This window comes from Myotis nattereri, assembly GCF_964212035.1.
Source record: "Myotis nattereri genome assembly, chromosome: 10".
Lineage (NCBI taxonomy): Eukaryota > Metazoa > Chordata > Mammalia > Chiroptera > Vespertilionidae > Myotis > Myotis nattereri.
This window is the reverse complement of record NC_138085.1, coordinates 40620055-40639034: the sequence shown is the minus strand read 5'-3', so window position 1 is coordinate 40639034 and position 18980 is coordinate 40620055. Positions and strand designations below refer to the sequence as shown.

The window sequence follows — 18980 nt, the reverse complement described above, 5'->3', positions numbered from 1 at the left end:
TACAGTGGGGCCTTGACTTACGAGTGTCCACACTAACGAGTTTTTCGAGATAGGTCTCTCAGCCGATTTTTTGCTTTGAGTTGCGAGCTAAAATTCGGGTTGCGAGCCAGCTTCAGATACCCCACCACTAGTTGGCACAGCAAACGTCACAGTGAACGCCACAACATCAGCCCAGCATCACGTGTCTCACTTGTTCACTTTTTGATTTGACATACGAGTAACTTGAATTACGAGCTCCGTCACGGAACGAATTAAACTCGTAAGTTAAGGCCCCACTGTGTGTGTGTGTGTGTGTGTGTGTGTGTGTGTGTATGATAAGTATATGTTCAACTTTATAATATACTATCTACTGTTTTCCAAAGTGTCTACACTATTTTGCATTTTTAATGAATACATAAGAATTCCGGTTGCTTTGCAATCTGCCAATACCTGGTATTGTCAGTATTATTTTTAGCTAATTCTAGAAGTTATGTAGTTGAAACATTATATTTTAATAGGGAAATATTGAAAATCATTAAACACCCACAAATAGGAGATTGGCTGAATGAACCATAAGTACATTCAATTAATGAAGTTCTATCTAGCAGTAAAAGTAAAATGAGAAAGATTTCTATGAACTGATGTGGATATATTTTCAGGATAAAAGAAAAATATCCGAAAAACTTGAAATCACTTATATGCAAAGATATATGCATCCCTATGTTCATTGCAGCATTATTCACGGTGGCCAAGAGTTGGAAACAGCCAAAGTGCCCTGCGATAGAGGACTAGATAAAAAAGATGTGGTACATATACACAATGGAGTACTGCACGGCCATAAGAAAGGATGACATAGCATCATTTACAACAATATGGATGGACCTTGAGAACATTATGCAAAGTGAAATAAGGCAAACAGAAAAAGCTAAGAACTATATGATTTCACTCATATGTGGAATATAACACTGAGACTTGTGAACACAAACAGCAGTGTGTTGGTTGCCAGAGGGAGGGGGGTGAGGAAAGAAGGGGGTCCTAATATGAGATGACAGGAGAAGATTTGACTTTGGGTGGTGGGCACATGGTCCTATATACAGATTTTGTAAATTAGTAATCCACACATAAAACCTATATGTTCATGTTGACTGTCACCTCAATAAAATTTTTAAAAAAAGAAAATACAAAAAACATGTATGTATTATGCTATTAATAGTCATGTTCTGTAAGGTGATACACACATGCAAAGGATACCAATTACTTACAAAGGATGAGTAGAAACAGGGTGGAAGGGATAAAGAGGAGAAAGGGATTTCATTGAATATATCTTCTTATATACTTTTGCCTTTTTAACCATGTTCATATTTTACATAGTCAAAAATAATAAAGATAAGGGAACTTTAATTATATACCTATTTAGCAACAATCACACTGAAGAAAAAAATAGCCAAGAAACATTTAAACAAAATAGTCTGAAGTATATAACATCATTGGGCCATATTGTAGGATTAAAAGAACTGAAAAAAATCTCAAAATTAATAAATTGACTGCTTTTGGTAACATTTGCAAAGCAATTCGGGATAGAACTATTTTGTGCTATGTGATTAGGCAAATAAATAAATATATAGATACTCTGGAAACCAGAATTCTTAGAGATACAAATCTAGAATAGAAAAAAATACTACCTATGATATCAGGTTGAAATTAGAAGCATCAGTTTTAACTCATGATTTATAAAACTGCCTATGTGTTGGTGTGGTATGCGTATTTCTTAGCTCAGTCCACAGAGGAACATACCTAATGTCCACATCTCAGTTTCTAAATATCATTCTCCAGTAAAAGGAAAAGAGCTCTTTGAAGAAATAGCTGATTCTGGAGCTGAGTGAACCAAGAGCATCTTGAGCAAAAAAGGAATTGCTCAAAAGTCGATGGACGCTATTAGGGAAATGCAAATCAAAATTACAATGAGATACCACCTCACACCTGTAAGAATGGTTATTACCAATAAGTAATAACAAGTGTTGGAGAGATTGTGGAGAAAAAGGAGCCCTCACTCACTGCTGGTGGGAATGTAAACTGGTACAGCCACTATGGAAAACAGTATGGAGGTTCATAAAAAATTAAAAATAGAGTTATCACATGACCCAGCAACCTCCCTTCTTGAATATCTGCTCAAAATTTTTGAAAACATTTATTTGCAAAGATATAGGCACCCTTATGTTCATTGTAGCATTATTCATGAATAGCCAAAACATGGAAACAACCAAAGTGTCCTTCAGTAGATGATTGGATAAATAGAATATGGTACATATATACAATAGAATATTAATCAACCATAAGATAAAATACCGCCATTTGTAACAACATGGATGAATCTTGAGAATATCATGCTAAGTGAAATGTCAGACACAAAAAGTCAAAAACCATATGAGTTTACTCATATGTGGGACATAAAAAAATGAAAGCAACAAATGAACAAACAAGAAAAACAAAAATTAATAGACACAAACAACAGTATGGTGGTTACCAGAGGGAAAAAGGGAGAGCAGTAGAAAAGGAAAAAGGAGATCAAATATATGATGACAAAAGGAGATTTGACTTTGATGCACACAACGCAATACACAGATGATGTATTATAGAATTGTACACTTGAAACCTATATACTTTTATAAACTAACATCACCCAAAAATTTTTAATTTAAAAAATTGGTGGAGACATGCCAAAGGATAATGGATGAAACACACACTGGCCAAATTTGGAATAATTAGAGAATCAAAATGAAAGACAAGAATGGAATATAACACACTGTATAAAAATAAGAACCCATGTGGCAATACTAACACTAAAATATAAGAGGGAGATAAAAAAAATTTTATTCTTTACAGAAAAATGCAACTAATTGTCAAAGAAATTGTAAAAATAGAAAAATCACAACTTCATAATCACCATAGTAACATATGATTCAGAAAAGAATCACCAATGAATTCTAAGACCAATGAGTGAAAAACAATTAGGGAACAGGATAGTCACATACTCTAAAAGTATCACTCCACCGATCACTTATTAATTACAAAGAGTGAAAGGTACCTTTCTCACAGATACCTCTTGACTATTGTGTGCCTCCTGATGTGAAGCACTGAAAAAAAACATAACATTACTTCTGTAATATTCCTGCCAAAAATAATTAACTTAACCTAATCACAAGGATGTGCCAAATGTACCTTAAGAGAATAAACAGACATGAAAATTAAATAAAATGTGTGATACTTGTCTGGATATGGCTGCAGGGAAAATGAAAGAAAAAATCTGCTATAAAAGACATTATTGCAATAACTGGAGAAATTAGTATATGGGTTGTATATTAAGTGGTACATTTCATGCATGTGATCATTGTATTGTGGTTATGAAAGAGAATGTCATTCTCAGAAAACTACAGATGGCTGTATTGAGAATCAAATATGATGAAGTATGACACTTGCAATGGCTTAGCTGTGAGTGGGATAAGTGGATATATGTATTTTTTTTACTCTATTTTATTATTTTACTCTATATTATTACTTTATTTTAGTAAGTGGAGCATTTAAGTAAAGGGAATATGATGTTTGTCTTACCACTCTTGTAACTTTTCTGAAGATTTAAGACTCTAAAAGAAAAATAATTTTTTAAAGAAGGTAATACAGGATAGGTGAGAATAAACTAGTCACGGAAAGGCAGCATTAGATATTTTAGACAAGGGGGGAGAAAAAAGGTATACAGTGCCTACTTGGTATTATTAGCAACTTAGCACTAAGTGAAGGTGGTGTTTGAGTAAGCAATGAGTATATGAAGGAGAAATTCTAGAAGTTTTGGAAAGGCAGGTCGATGTTTGTAACTGAATCAAGTACTTTCAAAATGACAAAACCTTTTTAATATCACTACAATGAAAAATTTAAAGATCTTAAGTCAATATGGGCCATAATATAATTTTGCCAATGAACAGACCTAAAAGGTCAACAAATGGGATTAAAAAACCCAAAATATATCTCAAACATGCCAAAATGATTTCATTCAACTTTCTAAACTGTCTTTATTGACATTTAATTGCATGTATGGGTATCTACTTTTTATTTCACTGTATATCAGCTTTAACAGATCAGTTACATTAAGAACAGTAATGAAAAACTCAAAGCCCACAGGGGCAGTGGGCTTTGGGAATAAGTGAAGTAGGCCAGCATTTTAAATTGCATTCTCTGGATAGATATACTATTATTTATTTTTACAAAAGACTATGTTATCAGCATTGTTTTTCAAACATGTGGTCCAGTCAGTCTATCTTCCATTTCAACATTTTTAAATAGAGTCAGTATAAATAATAATATATTTCCTTCAAGAACAGCATAAATGTGACAATCAATGGCAATTGCCAATATGTAGTTACAACACGGGTTGTGGCTTAGTGGAAAAACTGGATCCCTTGTGGCAACATTGCTACTCAGGGCGAGTCTATTACTACCATGCTTAGAAAGAGCCTAGGCTGGAAATACAGATTTTTATGTGAATTCAATTGACTTTTAAAAGTTGGCAACTAGCCAAAACCGGTTTGGCTCAGTGGATAGAGCGTCGGCCTGCGGACTGAAAGGTCCCAGGTTCGATTCCAGTCAAGGGCATGTACCTGGGTTGCGGGCACATCCCCGGTGGGGGGTGTGCAGGAGGCGGCTCTTCGATGTTTCTCTCTCATCGGTGTTTCTGACTCTCTATCTCTCTCTCTTCCTCTCGGTAAAAAATCAATAAAATATATTAAAAGTTGGCAACTAATTTTTTAAAAAAGTTAAGCACTATGCAAGCCAACAACCATTTTGTAAATTGTTTCTGGTCCATGAGCTGCCAATCAGCAACCTCTGATTTAAACTCTAAAGTTCTTGTGGCATCCTTATTCACTTTAGCTTACTGAGAAATGATCCTCGTTTTCTGTTACTTTCCTATCAATAGAAAGTTTTGTAAAAAATGAAAATATTTGAATTTTGGATCAAATATCCTAATAACTAGAATTCTTCCCAAGCAAGTTGACATAAATTAAGTTTTATACTTTTATAGGTGAGAAAAGAGATGCTTAGAGAGATGGCATAATTGGCTCCAATAGCACAAAGTTGACAGAACTTAAACCTTCTAAGTACAAATATTTCGTTCTTTTCAATCACCCTGTGTTATACACTGAATTGTGTCAACCCCAAAATTCATATGTTTCAGCCCTAACATCCAATGTGACTACATTTGGAGATAGGGCCTTTGAGGAGGTAATTAAGGTTAAATGAAATCATAAGATGGGGCCCTAATACAATAGGACTAGTGTCCTTATCAAAAGAGGAAGTCACATCAGGAGGAGGTACAGAGAATAGCCATGTGAGGACACCACAAGATGGTAGCCATCTGCAAGCCAAGGAGAAACTAACGCCACTGGCACTTTGATCTTAGGACTTCCAGCCTCCAGAACTGTGAGAAAGCAAATGTCTATTATTTAAGTCATACAATCTGTGCATGTTTTGTTATGGCAACCGTAGCAAACAAATGCATACTGTTACCTCAAAATAAGTACCTACAATAACCATTAAGACACCTTAAAAAGCTTTATATTACATGTCATTTGTATTTAAATTAGCAATTCCATCTGTTAATTCCATATTTCAAAAGAAGCACCAAAATATTGAGAGCTAAACCTGAGGTGGATCATTTGATCACATTGAGCTTTTGACCCTTGCTACATAAAGAGTCATGTGAATAACATGCTGACCACTGCTCTCTGCAAGTGTGTAAACAAATAAAGAGATACAAACTAGAATAAATATGTGCCTTAAAGGGATGCCCACTCTCACCACTCCTGTTCAACATAGTACTGGAAGTATTAGCCATTGCAATTAGACAAGAAGAAGAAATAAAAGGCATCCAAATTGGAAAAGAGGAAGTAAAACTGTCCTTATTTGCAGACGACATGATATTATACATACAAAACCCTAAAGTCTCCATCAAAAAACTACTAGACTTAGTACATGAATTTGGCAATGTAGCAGGATACAAAATTAACCCCAAGAAATCTAAGGCATTTCTATACACCAATAGTGAACTTTCAGAAAGAGAGACTAAAAAAACAATCCCATTTACCATCGCACCAAAAAAATTAAGCTACCAGGAAGAAATTTAACTAAAGAGGTAAAAGACTTCTACTCAGAAAACTACAGGACGTTGAAAAAAGAGATAGAGGAAGACATAAACAGATGGAAGAACATACCGTGTTCATGGATTGGTAGAATCAACATCATTAAAATGTCCATACTACCCAAAGCAATCTATAAATTCAATGCACTTCCATTAAAATACCAACGGCATATTTCACAGACCTAGAACGAACTCTCCAAAAATTCATCTGGAATAAAAAAAGATCCCGAATAGCTGCAGCGATCCTGAGAAAGAACAAAGTAGGTGGGATCTCAATACCAGATATCAAGATGTATTACAAAGCCACTGTTCTCAAAACTGCCTGGTACTGGCACAAGAACAGACATATAGATCAATGGAATAGAATAGAGAGCCCAGAAATCGGCCCGAACCAATATGCTCAATTTATATTTGACAAAGGAGGCAAGAACATACAATGGAGTTAAGATAGTCTCTTCAATAAATGGTGTTGGGAAGATGGGACAGATACATGCAAGAAAATGAAACTAGACCACCAACTTACACCATACACAAAAATAAACTCAAAATGGATAATGGACTTAAATGTACGATGGGAAACCATAAAAATTCTAGAAGAATCCAAAGGCAACAAAATCTCAGACGTATGCCGAAGCAATTTCTTCACTGATACAGCTCCTAGGGCACTTGAAACTAAAGAGAAAATGAACAAATGGGACTTCATCAAAATAAAAAGCTTCTGCACAGCAAAAGAAACCATCAACAAAACAACAAGAAAGCCCACTGCATGGGAAAACATATTTGCCAATGTCATATCTCATAAGGGCCTAATCTCCAAAATTTATAGGGAACTCATACAACTTAACAAAAAGAAGATAAACAATACAATCAAAAAAATGGGCAAAGGATCTAAATAGACACCTTTCAAAAGAGGACATTCAGAAAGCCAAGAGACATATGAAAACATGCTCAAAGTCATTAATCATCCAAGAGATGCGAATCAAAACTACAATGAGGTATCATCTCACACCTGTCAAAATGGTTATCATCAACAAATCCACAAACGACAAGTGCTGGAGAGGATGTGGAGAAAAAGGAACACTCGTGCACTGCTGGTGGGAATGCAGACTGGTGCAGCCACTATGGAAGACAGTATGGAGTTTCCTCAAAAAACTACAAATGGAACTCCCATTTGACCCTGTGATCCCACTTCTAGGAATATATCCCAAGAAACCAGAAACACCAATCAGAAAGAATATATGCACCCCTACATTCATAGCAGCACAATTCACCATAGCTAAGATATGGAAACAGCCTAAGTGCCCATCAGTAGATGAATGGATTAGAAAGCTGTGGTACATCTACACGATGGAATACTATGCTGCTGTAAAAAAGAAGGAACTCTTACCATTTGCAACGGCATGGATGGAACTGGAGAGCATTATGCTAAGTGAAATAAGCCAGTCAATGAAGGAAAAATACCACATAATCTCACTCATTCATGGATAATAAAGACCATTATAAACTTATGAACAAAAATAGATACAGAGGCAGAGCTGCCTCAAATAGACTGTCAAACTGCAGCGGGAAGGCCGGGGAGAGGAGGGGGGCAGAAGGGGGGGGGGGGTATGAGATCAACCAAAGGACTTATATGCATGCATATAAGCATAACCAATGGACATAAGACACTGGGGGGTAGGGGAGGCCAGGGGGTTGTCAAGGGCAGAGGAAAAAAGGAGACATATGCAATACCCTTTGTAATACTTTAAGCAATAAAAAATAAAAAAATTTTTAAAAAATCATCTCTTTCGCAAAAAAAAAAAAAAATGTGCCTTAGGTGTGTTACAATGCCATGTTCTAATAATGCAGAAGCTCTGAAGGAACCTAAAAACAAAGAAGAAATTATAGGCCCTGCTTTTTCAAACTATTTCTTACTCAATACTGCTTAATTTCAGTATTTTTTTTTTGTTTACAGAAGATGGTGTTTCTAAGTCCATACAAATATACATTATTGAAACCTGTATCAAGTTTTATAAACTTTATTCTCCAAACACAGCACACAGACATAATGCCTAACTAGTAATTATTATATAACTAGAGGCCTGATGCATGAAATTCGTGCAAGAGTAGGCCTTCCTTCCCCTGGTTGCCGGCACCAGCTTCCCTCTGGCACCTGGGACCCAGGCTTCCCTCCCAGCCCTGACTTCATCCAGAAGGTCAATTGGAAAGACATCCGGAAGGACATCTGGTCTAATTAGCATATTACTCTTTTCTTGTTATAGATATTGTGTGTCCAAAGTACAGTGAAAAGAGCTTTATACATATTATTCCAGTCAATCCTCACAATAACCCTACCCTCAGTAGGTATTACGTCCTTCTTCTTACAAATCACCTTATGGGGTTCTTTGTATTTTACCTTAAAATATCTCAAAAATAACATTCTTGATGAATCTAGATCCATAAATACACTCTCAATCTAAAGTATTTGCTACTTCTAAAATATTTTAAGTCCTATCTAGACATTTACAGAAGAGCAAGTACATCTGCATATACCACAGGATGACATAGAGATTCAAACCAAATTCCTGAAATCATATATATTTCCATTAAAAATCAATTGAATTAAGTCATGAATCAAAAATGGTCAAATATCAGCAGTTTATATAGTTCAACTTTATTATATCAGATGAAAAAATTAAAAAACCCTTACCTTAATTAAGGCGACCCTTTCATTAGCTTAGACAAACATAAAACAGATAGTTTTATTGGGGAATACTTTTTCTGCAACACTTATCAGCAATCAAGAGACTGACTCTTTCAAATGTGAGATGGTTCAACATGTGAGATGGTTTTTCATCCAAAATGACAATTTACTACTGTAACTTCATCCACAGTTCCTAGTTTTTTCCATCTCTGATACAAACTTGATTTCAAATTAACAATATATTAACTACATGCTAACCTTGTGCAAAGTTATATTCTAGATATTTGGGATTTCCTACCATTTCATTCTATGGTCTCCTATTGATACCATAGTGATTACCTAGTGTCCTATATAACAAAAGCCTAGATGGCATCATGCGATGCCCTCGCACAACGCCGTCACAAGATGGCCACCGAAACGTCGTCACAAGATGGCTGGCAGGGGAGGGGAGTTGGGGGCGAGATCAGGACTGCAGGGGAGGGCAGTTAGGGGTGAGATCAGGACTGCAGGGAGGGCAGTTAGGGGTGAGATCAGGACTGCAGGGGAGGGCAGTTGGGGGCCATCAGGCCAGCAGGGGAGGGCAGTTAGGGGTGAGATCAGGACTGCAGGGGAGGGCAGTTGGGGGCAAGATCAGGCCGGCAGGGGAGGGGAGTTGGGGGCCATCAGGCCAGCAGGGGAGGGCAGTTGGGGGCGATCAAGTGGGCAGGGGAGGGCAGTTGGGGGTGATCAGGCCAGCAGGAGAGCAGTTAGGCGTCAATCAATCTGGCAGGGGAGCAGTTAGGAGCCAGCAGTCCCGGATTGTGAGAGGGATGTCCGACTGCCAGGATTGGGCCTAAACCCACAGTTGGACATCCCCCAAGGGGTCCCAGATTGGAGAGGGTGCAGGCTGGGCTGAGGGTCACACCCCCCCACCCCACCGTGCATGAATTTTGTGCACTGGGCCTCTAGTTAATAATAGGAAAGAAGCAAAGGGAAAGCCAGACATTATAGGCATGTCTTTTGGGCAACTTCACCAGGAAGCTGCAATTTCACACTCCCCAGGGAACCACTGGCCTACTTTCTGCAAAACGCTGGGGGAAGGAACTGAAAAAAGGGGAAACATATTCACTGTGAGATTAGGGTGGCATAGGGAAAATACCTGTCAGTCACCTAGGAACAGAGATCATTGGCCAGAATGGGCATGGCCACTGCAAGTGTGGGAAAATTTGGGAATACATAATCCCCTAAACAAAGGAGCCCATGCTCTCTTGGCACTCTTGTTGCTCCTGGCTCTCTTGTTCCTGCTTCCTTGCATTCGTCTGTATGGTCCACAGCCATGTGGACCCTACAAGCAATGAACTAATGGGCTGCAGTTGGGAACACAAGCTAAACCAACCTGATGCTAGCTGGAGCGTGCAAATATGGAATGGAAATTCAGGACACTGGCTCTGATTTTAGCCCTGCTAAAGGCAAAATGGAACTTTTCTTGGGACTCAGAAAATGAAAGCTTGGAAACTCAGGGGTTTGATTCCACAGTAATAAAGCTTTCTACAATATCACATCCTCCCATGTGAGTCTCAGGAAATTTCTTTTCTTGGGATATCGCAAGAAACCCATTCCTATTAGCAACATTGGTAACATTATTAAGTATCATCAAGCTAAAGACATAGTAAATAACCTAAAAATATCATTTGACTTAAAGAATGATTTAAGTATACTTCCATTCAACGCGTAAGAAATGGTAAAAAGTTCTTCAGAGAATAAAAAATATCTAAAGTAAGTTAAATCAAAATCTCAAAAACAATAATGGCAATCTGTTATAAGCAACCGATTACTGAAATATAACTTTCTCCTCAAGTACTGCAGTCATTGTTGGCAAACTTTAAGCCATATTCATGAAGAATCAGTAGGAACCCCAAACCCTGGGTTTGTTTTCTTTATGCATTAAAAGTGCTTCTTTGTGGTCCTCTATACAACTGCCACTCAAAGTGAGCTCTGAGACCAGAGGCACCTCCTCACCTGGGAGCTTATTAAAAATGGAGATTCTGAATCTCACCCACAACCTGAAGCATCAGAATCTGCATTTTAATACGATTACAAGGTGATCCTATGCACGTCAAAGTTCAAGAAGTACTGCCCTACAATATAGGTTCTTAACTTTGGCCTTAGGGGCAATATGAGTTTCATGAATCCCCTGAAATTCCACGCAGAATTCTTTGTAAATGAATATATGTACGTCTTACTGGGGAAAGACTCCATATATTTTTATCAAACTCTCAAACTAATATATTACCCCAAGTAGACTAAGAACATCTGTCCTACAGCATTCTATGCCACAGTTTAAAAGTCAAAATATTTCTAAAACTATTTACGCTGCTCTCAATGAGGTCTGTTGAAGAATGACAAGAATGAAGGTCAGAACGTCACAGTGGGTCACGAAAGACCTTATCTGAAGAATTTATTCACACCATGCAAGAACTATGCCAAGAAACCAGTTTGGAGACATCTAAATAAATAATTCTCTACATGAGGTTTGAGATTAAGAATGTGCTCTTGAAGAAGATTCAAACTGAGAAGTAAATAAATATAAAGTAGACATTTTTTTAGAGATAGGATGCCATTAGATGACAGTGCAGGGCTGAATTCTTGTTGTAAGAGCTCAATCAGCAAATTTCTAACGTGAATTCTGTTTGATTTGGGATTTGGGAGCATTTTAAGAAGTTAACTTCCAAGCACATTCTTCTAATACTTCCTTTATGAGGAACCCCAACACACTTTACTAGTCCCACCATCTTCATCTTCTCTGGACCTCAGAAGATAAAATGAAGAAGAAATATGGCACAAAAATTAAAAGGGACGTGCTCAGAATATTCAGTGAGTTAGTGATAAAGAATGGCTCTTTTCCAGAAGGTTCTCAATGATATATGAGAACTGTGTATATATTTCAATCTTTTAACTTATCATCTAAGCATCTTTTTGGGGTGTGTATTACCCCAGAGCATAGACTATGTCTAACTTCTGTTTCCTTAAGGCATAGTGCCTGATTTAATTTAATTTCCTTGACAGGTACCCAGAATGTAAATAAAAGGCATTAACTGGTCTTTCTTGAAACTGATTCTTTATTGTACTACTATTGTAACTTGTCATCAGTGATGAGCCTAATACCTGACAGTCTGGTCTCCAAGGTAGATCTACCTCCTACAGTACCAGTCATTCCAGGCAAGGAGAATATTAGAAAATATTCAGGATATCAAGTCTTCTCTGCCCCTTTCTATTTCCATGGGTATTAGGCAACTATCTGGTTCTTTTCTTAGCTCTATTTCTTAGAGCTATTAAAAGTTCTTGTTACCCAAGTACAATAGGGATTATGATAAAATTTTCACACATTGTTAACTATTAATGTACCTCATTTATACACTAAAGATATCCTGATAAAGTATAAATTTTAAATGCAATTATTCACTCTCAATAATGTCCTCTCAATAATGACAACTATATTAAAAATATAATACTTTACACATATGTTAGTCTCTCAGACATTCAATCAAATGTAAATGTTAATGTTTTAGACACATAATTAACTTGGTTATTTGTTTTTCAGCCCTAACAGTTTAAATGGTGGCTATTAGATTTTTGACATGAAAGAAGAAGAAGAATAAGGACAGGGATACTGACATTAGTGATACTTAATAGAAGTGAGGAAGGAAGAGTAATGAAAATAGGGAACAAACTAACATTTATATAAACCAGCTTTTATGACAGGCACTTGTGCAAACCTATGGGGGCAGAGAATACTACCTTGACTTGATAGATGAAACACTATAAAGTGCCAACAGATTAAACAATTACCTAAGATTATGAAGTTAGACAAGTTTTGGGGGAAGAGGAGTGAAGGAGATTAGTAAGGGTATAACAAAGGACAAGGAAGGGGACAAGGCAGTGAGCCCAGTTTTATGTGGAGAAATAAAACAATTAAAACGAGACAAGTACTTAAAGGCAAACGGATTAACTGAGTATAGGAGTAAATGGTTCCTCGCACATGTCACTGAACAATATAAAAGTAAATGAATGGGATTTTTTGCTAATTTTTTAAAAATAAAATGATAGAGCCAGGGTTTGTCTGACTCCAATGACCATGCTACAACCACCAGACTTACAGAGAAACTAATCCCATTATACAAATAAGTATTTACAAAAACATTTTAACAGGAAATCTCATGTCATGGGAGTTTTATTTTTAAAAACACATTAAACACACTTCCAACAACAAAGAAGGATATAAAAATATGTACTAGGTAAGCCACTTAATCTTATTCTTTACCTGAAAGTGACACAGATCTAATCTAAGAGGTTATGGATATGTCACAAAATTCCCAGATTCTCTATAATAGCTCATACATTTATTTCCTCCAGAAATGTATTCTCAACTTTATAATTTCAATCTGAACCATAACTCAAGGCTAAGAAATTCCTGTGTTCATTCCCTACTTTTATATCATCTTTTATTGGTCTCCAAAGACCCTTTTCTAGTTTCAGTGGAGGCCACCTAGATCTCTTTCTCCGGGTCAGGTAAACTCTACTCTTCCCTTAATGTAGTGCCTACCCAGTCAGTGTACAATAAAAAAAAACAAAAAACCCTGAAACATAAAGAATGGACAAGTGCATTTAAAAATCTAAAGAATTAAAATCTAAGATATCTTAGTGCATCTTCATTTACTTAAATTGGAGCTTATTTGTATTTAAAATAGCATTAAATTCCAGAATATCACAAAAGCTGAATAGATTCTCCATCACATCTCAAACATACTGTATTTAAACCTAACAACAGTCTCACATCCCCAGTTCAAATGTTAGTTACCTCTTCTTCATCTTCTTCATCTTCAACATCCAGAATTCCTGAGTCCTGCTCAGACTTGGGGCTAGTGCTTTCTATCTCCGTATCAAAAATTGTATATGCATCTTTCTTAGCTTTTCTCTTGCTACCTATTCTGGGTGGTTGCAAGACGATGTTATCCAGGTTTCTTTGTTGCTGGGCCTAGGACAGAGACATGCACACACACATTAAGAAAAAAGCAATTAAGCATTCAAAAAACTCATTTTCAACAAATTGGTATCATAAAGAAAACGTAACAAAATACCTTAATACATGAAGTTTTAGTCGCAGAAATAAACCCAAACAAAGTAATGTATACATTTTTAACCCTGAAGTTACACCTCTTGATTTATTTTCCCACTTTCCACGGGGGGGTGAGGGGGGGGGTAGATAATCAGTCAATACAGTATTATCATCATACTTTTCAAATATACCCACTAAATCATCACAAAAATGAAATCTACCCATTTTCCTCTAAGTAGCCAAGAGAATAGTACAAGATAAATGGCATGCTGAAACCTTGTGGGGAGAGCTCAGGGGACTCTTAAAAGCAGTTGTGTGGATGTAAGAGATCAACACAATTCTCCTGATCAGAAATAAAATATCTTAATAGAGTGATTTGAACTAATAATCCAACAGGATTTCATGACCTTTGTTTCCCCTGTGGAAAACAAAGTTTTAAAGATTTTTCTTCTGAACTCTTCGAGAAAAGGAAGTGTAATCCCCTCAACCTAATAAAATAGACTCAAATGATGGTGTGATTTCAATAGATACAAAGAGGTGGGCAGCATCACTTTCCAGGGTCAACACCAGAAGTATTAAAGCAGACGGCATTCGGGCTGGAAGTGACCGCAGTCCCCACTCAGGAGACTGAGGCCAGAAGACAAAGAATTTGATGGGGTCCAGTTAGCAATAAATCAGAATCTCAACGTGTGATCTTCTAAATTCCACATCAGTGATCTTCCCACTATTCCAATAGTCCCTCAAAGCATGGCAACATGTTTCCCCCAAAAGAGGGGGTTCTGTGATCAAATAAATGGGAAACACTGCATATCATGTAGCCTTCTTATAGACATATAATGTTTATTAACAAAATAAAAATAGGGAGAAGTTCATTTTTAGAAAACTTCTTTGATTTAACCCAGCATATTCCAAAAGTATTTCATAATGGAAGTTTCCTTTTTTTAATAATAATATCATCCTAAAATATAAAGCTTGAGAATTTTGACAGAATATATATACCTTAATCAATATACGATATTTCTCCTCAATGAAAAATGGATATTAGTTCAGGAAAAAAATCAGTTTCCAAATGTTCTGAATGAGATTAAGGAATTCAAGAGAAATATTAAGTATAAGATGTTAGTCCAGGCACTGGTTAATAGGACAGAGAAAAACTTGAACTATGTGAGCTAGTTTCTGCCAAGAAAATGAAAAGAATCTACATTCCAGAGATTTGAATCAATGGACAAACTTGTTTCTCTACATAGTACTCATTGATATTTTGCTTTGACTTACATAAAAATGGTAACAAACGGAGGTAGCAAAGGCATTCAAAAACACTTAATTTAGGTTTGTACATAAAACATACATATCTTTCAAGCATTAAAATTAGATACAGATACAATATTCTTTCTTTTCCTCTCAAAAGTAAATTCTTCCCCCTTACTTTTAATGCGAACCCCACAAAAAGGGATCAAGAACTCTGGGGAGGCACAAAGGAAGGGAGAACTTCCTACAGCTTTTATACTTTGAAAAGCAAGCCCTCAACTAGAGAGTGGCCACTTGTCCCTAACTCCATTCTCTCCTTCAGTACAGCAATGCCAAACACTTTTTTCTTAAGTTGGTCTCATTTTATTGAATCCTAAGTTAATTATTTTTCTATCACAATCAATAAAATAGTACCAGTGTATCAAAAGTAATCAAGAGAAGCCACACTTAATTTTAAATCTCCTATGACCTGTTCTTTTTAGATGCTATGTATCTGGTTTTCACATCAATTTGGAAGAACACAAATTAAGATAACAAACCCTATGTTGGAAATGAAAGCATTTCAACTACTATTCCAAAGCTCCATCGAACCTGGGATCTCTGTTAGCATCATCAAGGCTTCTCTGGTGTGTAAAAAAAGCAGTCAGGGCAGAGCTGCTAAGCATGAACTGGCCAGGTTAGAAACACTGCATCGCAGGTAAGCAATGAAATAAATCCTCAGATGTTACCCATTATGACTGCAAATGAAAATTACCAGCTATTCAGAATGTAAGTATGGGACTGGCAAGAGTGGAGAAGAGTAAATATAGATATCGACGTATAAATACATACATATATCTTAAAATAAAAAGCCCTTGGCGGGGTTGGGGGGGGGGGCAGACAGTAAATACCCTTCAGAGCTCTCTCCTAACACTCTAAGCCAATGGTTCTCAACCTTCCTAATGCCACGACCCTTTAATACAGTTCCTCATGTTGTGGTGACCCCCAATTTCATTGTTACAAATTGAACATAATTAAAGCATAGTGATTAATCACAAAAACAATATGCAATTGTATATGTGTTTTACAATGGTCTTGGGCAATCCCTGTGAAAGGGTCGTTGGACCATCAAAGGGGTCGCAACCCACAGTTAGAACCGCTGCTAGGCTATATCCCCAGGACCATATATTCTGTCCCTCCAGAGACAACCTTTATAATCATGAGCCAAAGAAGCAGCTGTCTTCTGCCACGTGGGATGAAGTGGAGGCAGGAGGATACGAAGCACACAAGTAGCAGCTAGACCTTAGAAAACATTTAGGTGTTTTCTTTTTCTTAGTTGTTCATTATTTTTTTGAAAATTTTTACACATTTAACCACCTCTTCCTTAAGGTTCCCTCATATACACTCTTCTCTGGTTTCCTAATATGTAGAAATTAAGCAGGGTTTGTTCCTCAATCCCTCTTCTCTTACCACTCTTTCCACTCTCCCAAGATCAAATAGCACATCTCCAGCTTCCTGTTATTACTGGGTGCTCTACCATCACCTCCATTCCCACATACTTAAAATGGAACTCATCACCTTCTCATTATAATTCCCCTGCCTACTACGGCCAGGCCAGGCTCTTCCTAACTCACATCATTCATCACACCAAGTAAACATGGGAGAGACTGGGGTGGGGGGGGGGGGGCGGTGTTAAACAAGTACAATCCAAACTCCACATCCGTCACTTAGACTCCACATAATGGAAGTTGAACCTAATTTTCCAATGTATTTATCCAACATGAATCTTCCACTTGAATCAGACTCTACCTCATAATATACTAGGTATATTTCCACTTCTGTGCCTCTACTGAATGACCTCTTTCTGCCTGACTCTAACCTTTCCTTCAAAACCCAACTAAATTATTCTGACTTTAGACAGCCTCCTCTCACTGCCCTAATTCATGGTGCTTTCTCTCTGTAATCCTGTTTTCAGTCAAACATCTATTGAAGGTCTACTTGGTACCAGGCATTGTACTACACACTGAATATAGAAAGAAAAATAGTCTCTGACTCATGAATCTCACATCAAACTATTATGGAAAGCAGATTACACAATAAGTATAATAGAAATAATACAGAAGACAGTGGGTGAATAAAGAACATAATCAGAGCTGCTTGGAGGGGTCTCAGGTAAGACTTCACAGAGGAACAGGTAGCATGCTCTTAAAACATAAATATAATTTTTCCAAAGGTAGTTAAGTAGAAAGGGTGACCATTCCAGAAAAAGGAAACAGCATGAGAAAGGACTATGTGTGCTATAATAACATTATCCACCCAAGGAATAAGTAATTTTGTATAGGAACGTAGTTTATAAAGAACTATAAAGATGTCATACAAAGCAGTTTCGACATTAGCTAGTAGGCAATGGAGAAACAATGAAAGAGTGTAAGCAAGGGAATTACTTTAAAGCAAGGATCAGCTTTCCAATTCAGGCAAATCCTCTAGGATCACAGGTGTGCTCAACTGGGAGAAGATAGAGACTAGAAATAAGAAAATCAATATAGATCACTATAATAGTCCATAACAATGATGAGGACTTGAATTAAGGCAGTGGCTCTCAACCTTCTGGCCCTTTAAATACAGTTCCTCATGTTGTGACCCAACCATAAAATTATTTTCGTTGCTACTTCATAACTGTAATGTTGCTACTGTTATGAATCGTAATGTAAATATCTGATATGCAGGATGGTCTTAGGAGACCCCTATGAAAGGGTTGTTCGACCGCCAAAGGGGTCGCGACCCACAGGTTGAGAACCGCTGAATTAAGGCATCAGCAGATATATAAAAGGTAGAAGCACCAGAATTTACTAATTTGATTGTAGTACATAAAAAATAGGAAGGAAATAAGAATAACTCTAAGTATTCTGGCCTTGTTGACTAGATGGTGGGATCATTCCAAATAGAAGGAACCATGGGAATAGTAAGTTGAGAGCAGGATGGAGAAGAGTTCAGTAAACCTGCCAGATAGCCAGATAAACAAATGACAGTACCACACTTCAGTACAGATTCTTCTTTCTTTGAGTCTAAGAAACCCATTTATCATTCTTAGAATCCACAAAGCCCAGATTCAGTGGCACATATACACTAAATTTGGATAAATGGTTACTATATAAAGGCAATAGATAACAAAGGAAATCTATGAGCAAATAAGATATAGCCCAGTAAAAGAGAGGGCTATCTGCAAAAGACAGGGTTTGTATGTTCTCCTACCTATTAGAAGAGGTAGAAAACCCAAAAACCCATAAGAATTACCTAATCTGAACTATTATCCTAAAAATTTGTTATTAATAGTTTACAACTCTTGAAGAGTTTCTATGAGGCATTATATATGTACATATATACACATATAATTAATAATTTAATACTATATATGTATATATATATACATATATATATATATATATATATATACACTTAAATAAAGTTTTATTGCGAACTACAACTTCCAAGGGTGCCTAGCAATAAGACTCAGAGTTAAAATGTGAATCAAAAACTGAAGGCTCCTGTCTTTATCAACCCAATACTGACCTCTAGTGGGCTTAAGGAACATATGCAAGTGACCTTTAGAATCAGAAACTAATTGAGAAGGGTTGGAGACCGGACATAATTACATGGACTTTAATAATAGGGTGCTATAACAAAAAACCAACACACACACAAAAACCTTATTGGAGTAAGACAGGTCTTTAAATCTAAGCTCTGAAACTTATTAATCCTATAATGTTGGGCAGTGTCTTCACTTCTCTAGCCAACATTCCCATCTATTT

At 36.7% G+C, this 18980-nt stretch overlaps 1 protein-coding gene across 1 annotated transcript in view; it reads right to left on the bottom strand.

Annotated features, from left to right (window-relative positions):
- EXOC6B (exocyst complex component 6B) overlaps nucleotides 1-18980 on the bottom strand; it is a 530863-nt gene that overhangs the window by 299013 nt on the left and 212870 nt on the right. The window contains exon 7 of the mRNA XM_081101107.1: nucleotides 13687-13863. Coding sequence (XP_080957233.1) covers nucleotides 13687-13863 — 177 coding nt within the window. The remainder of the gene's footprint in view (nucleotides 1-13686; nucleotides 13864-18980) is intronic.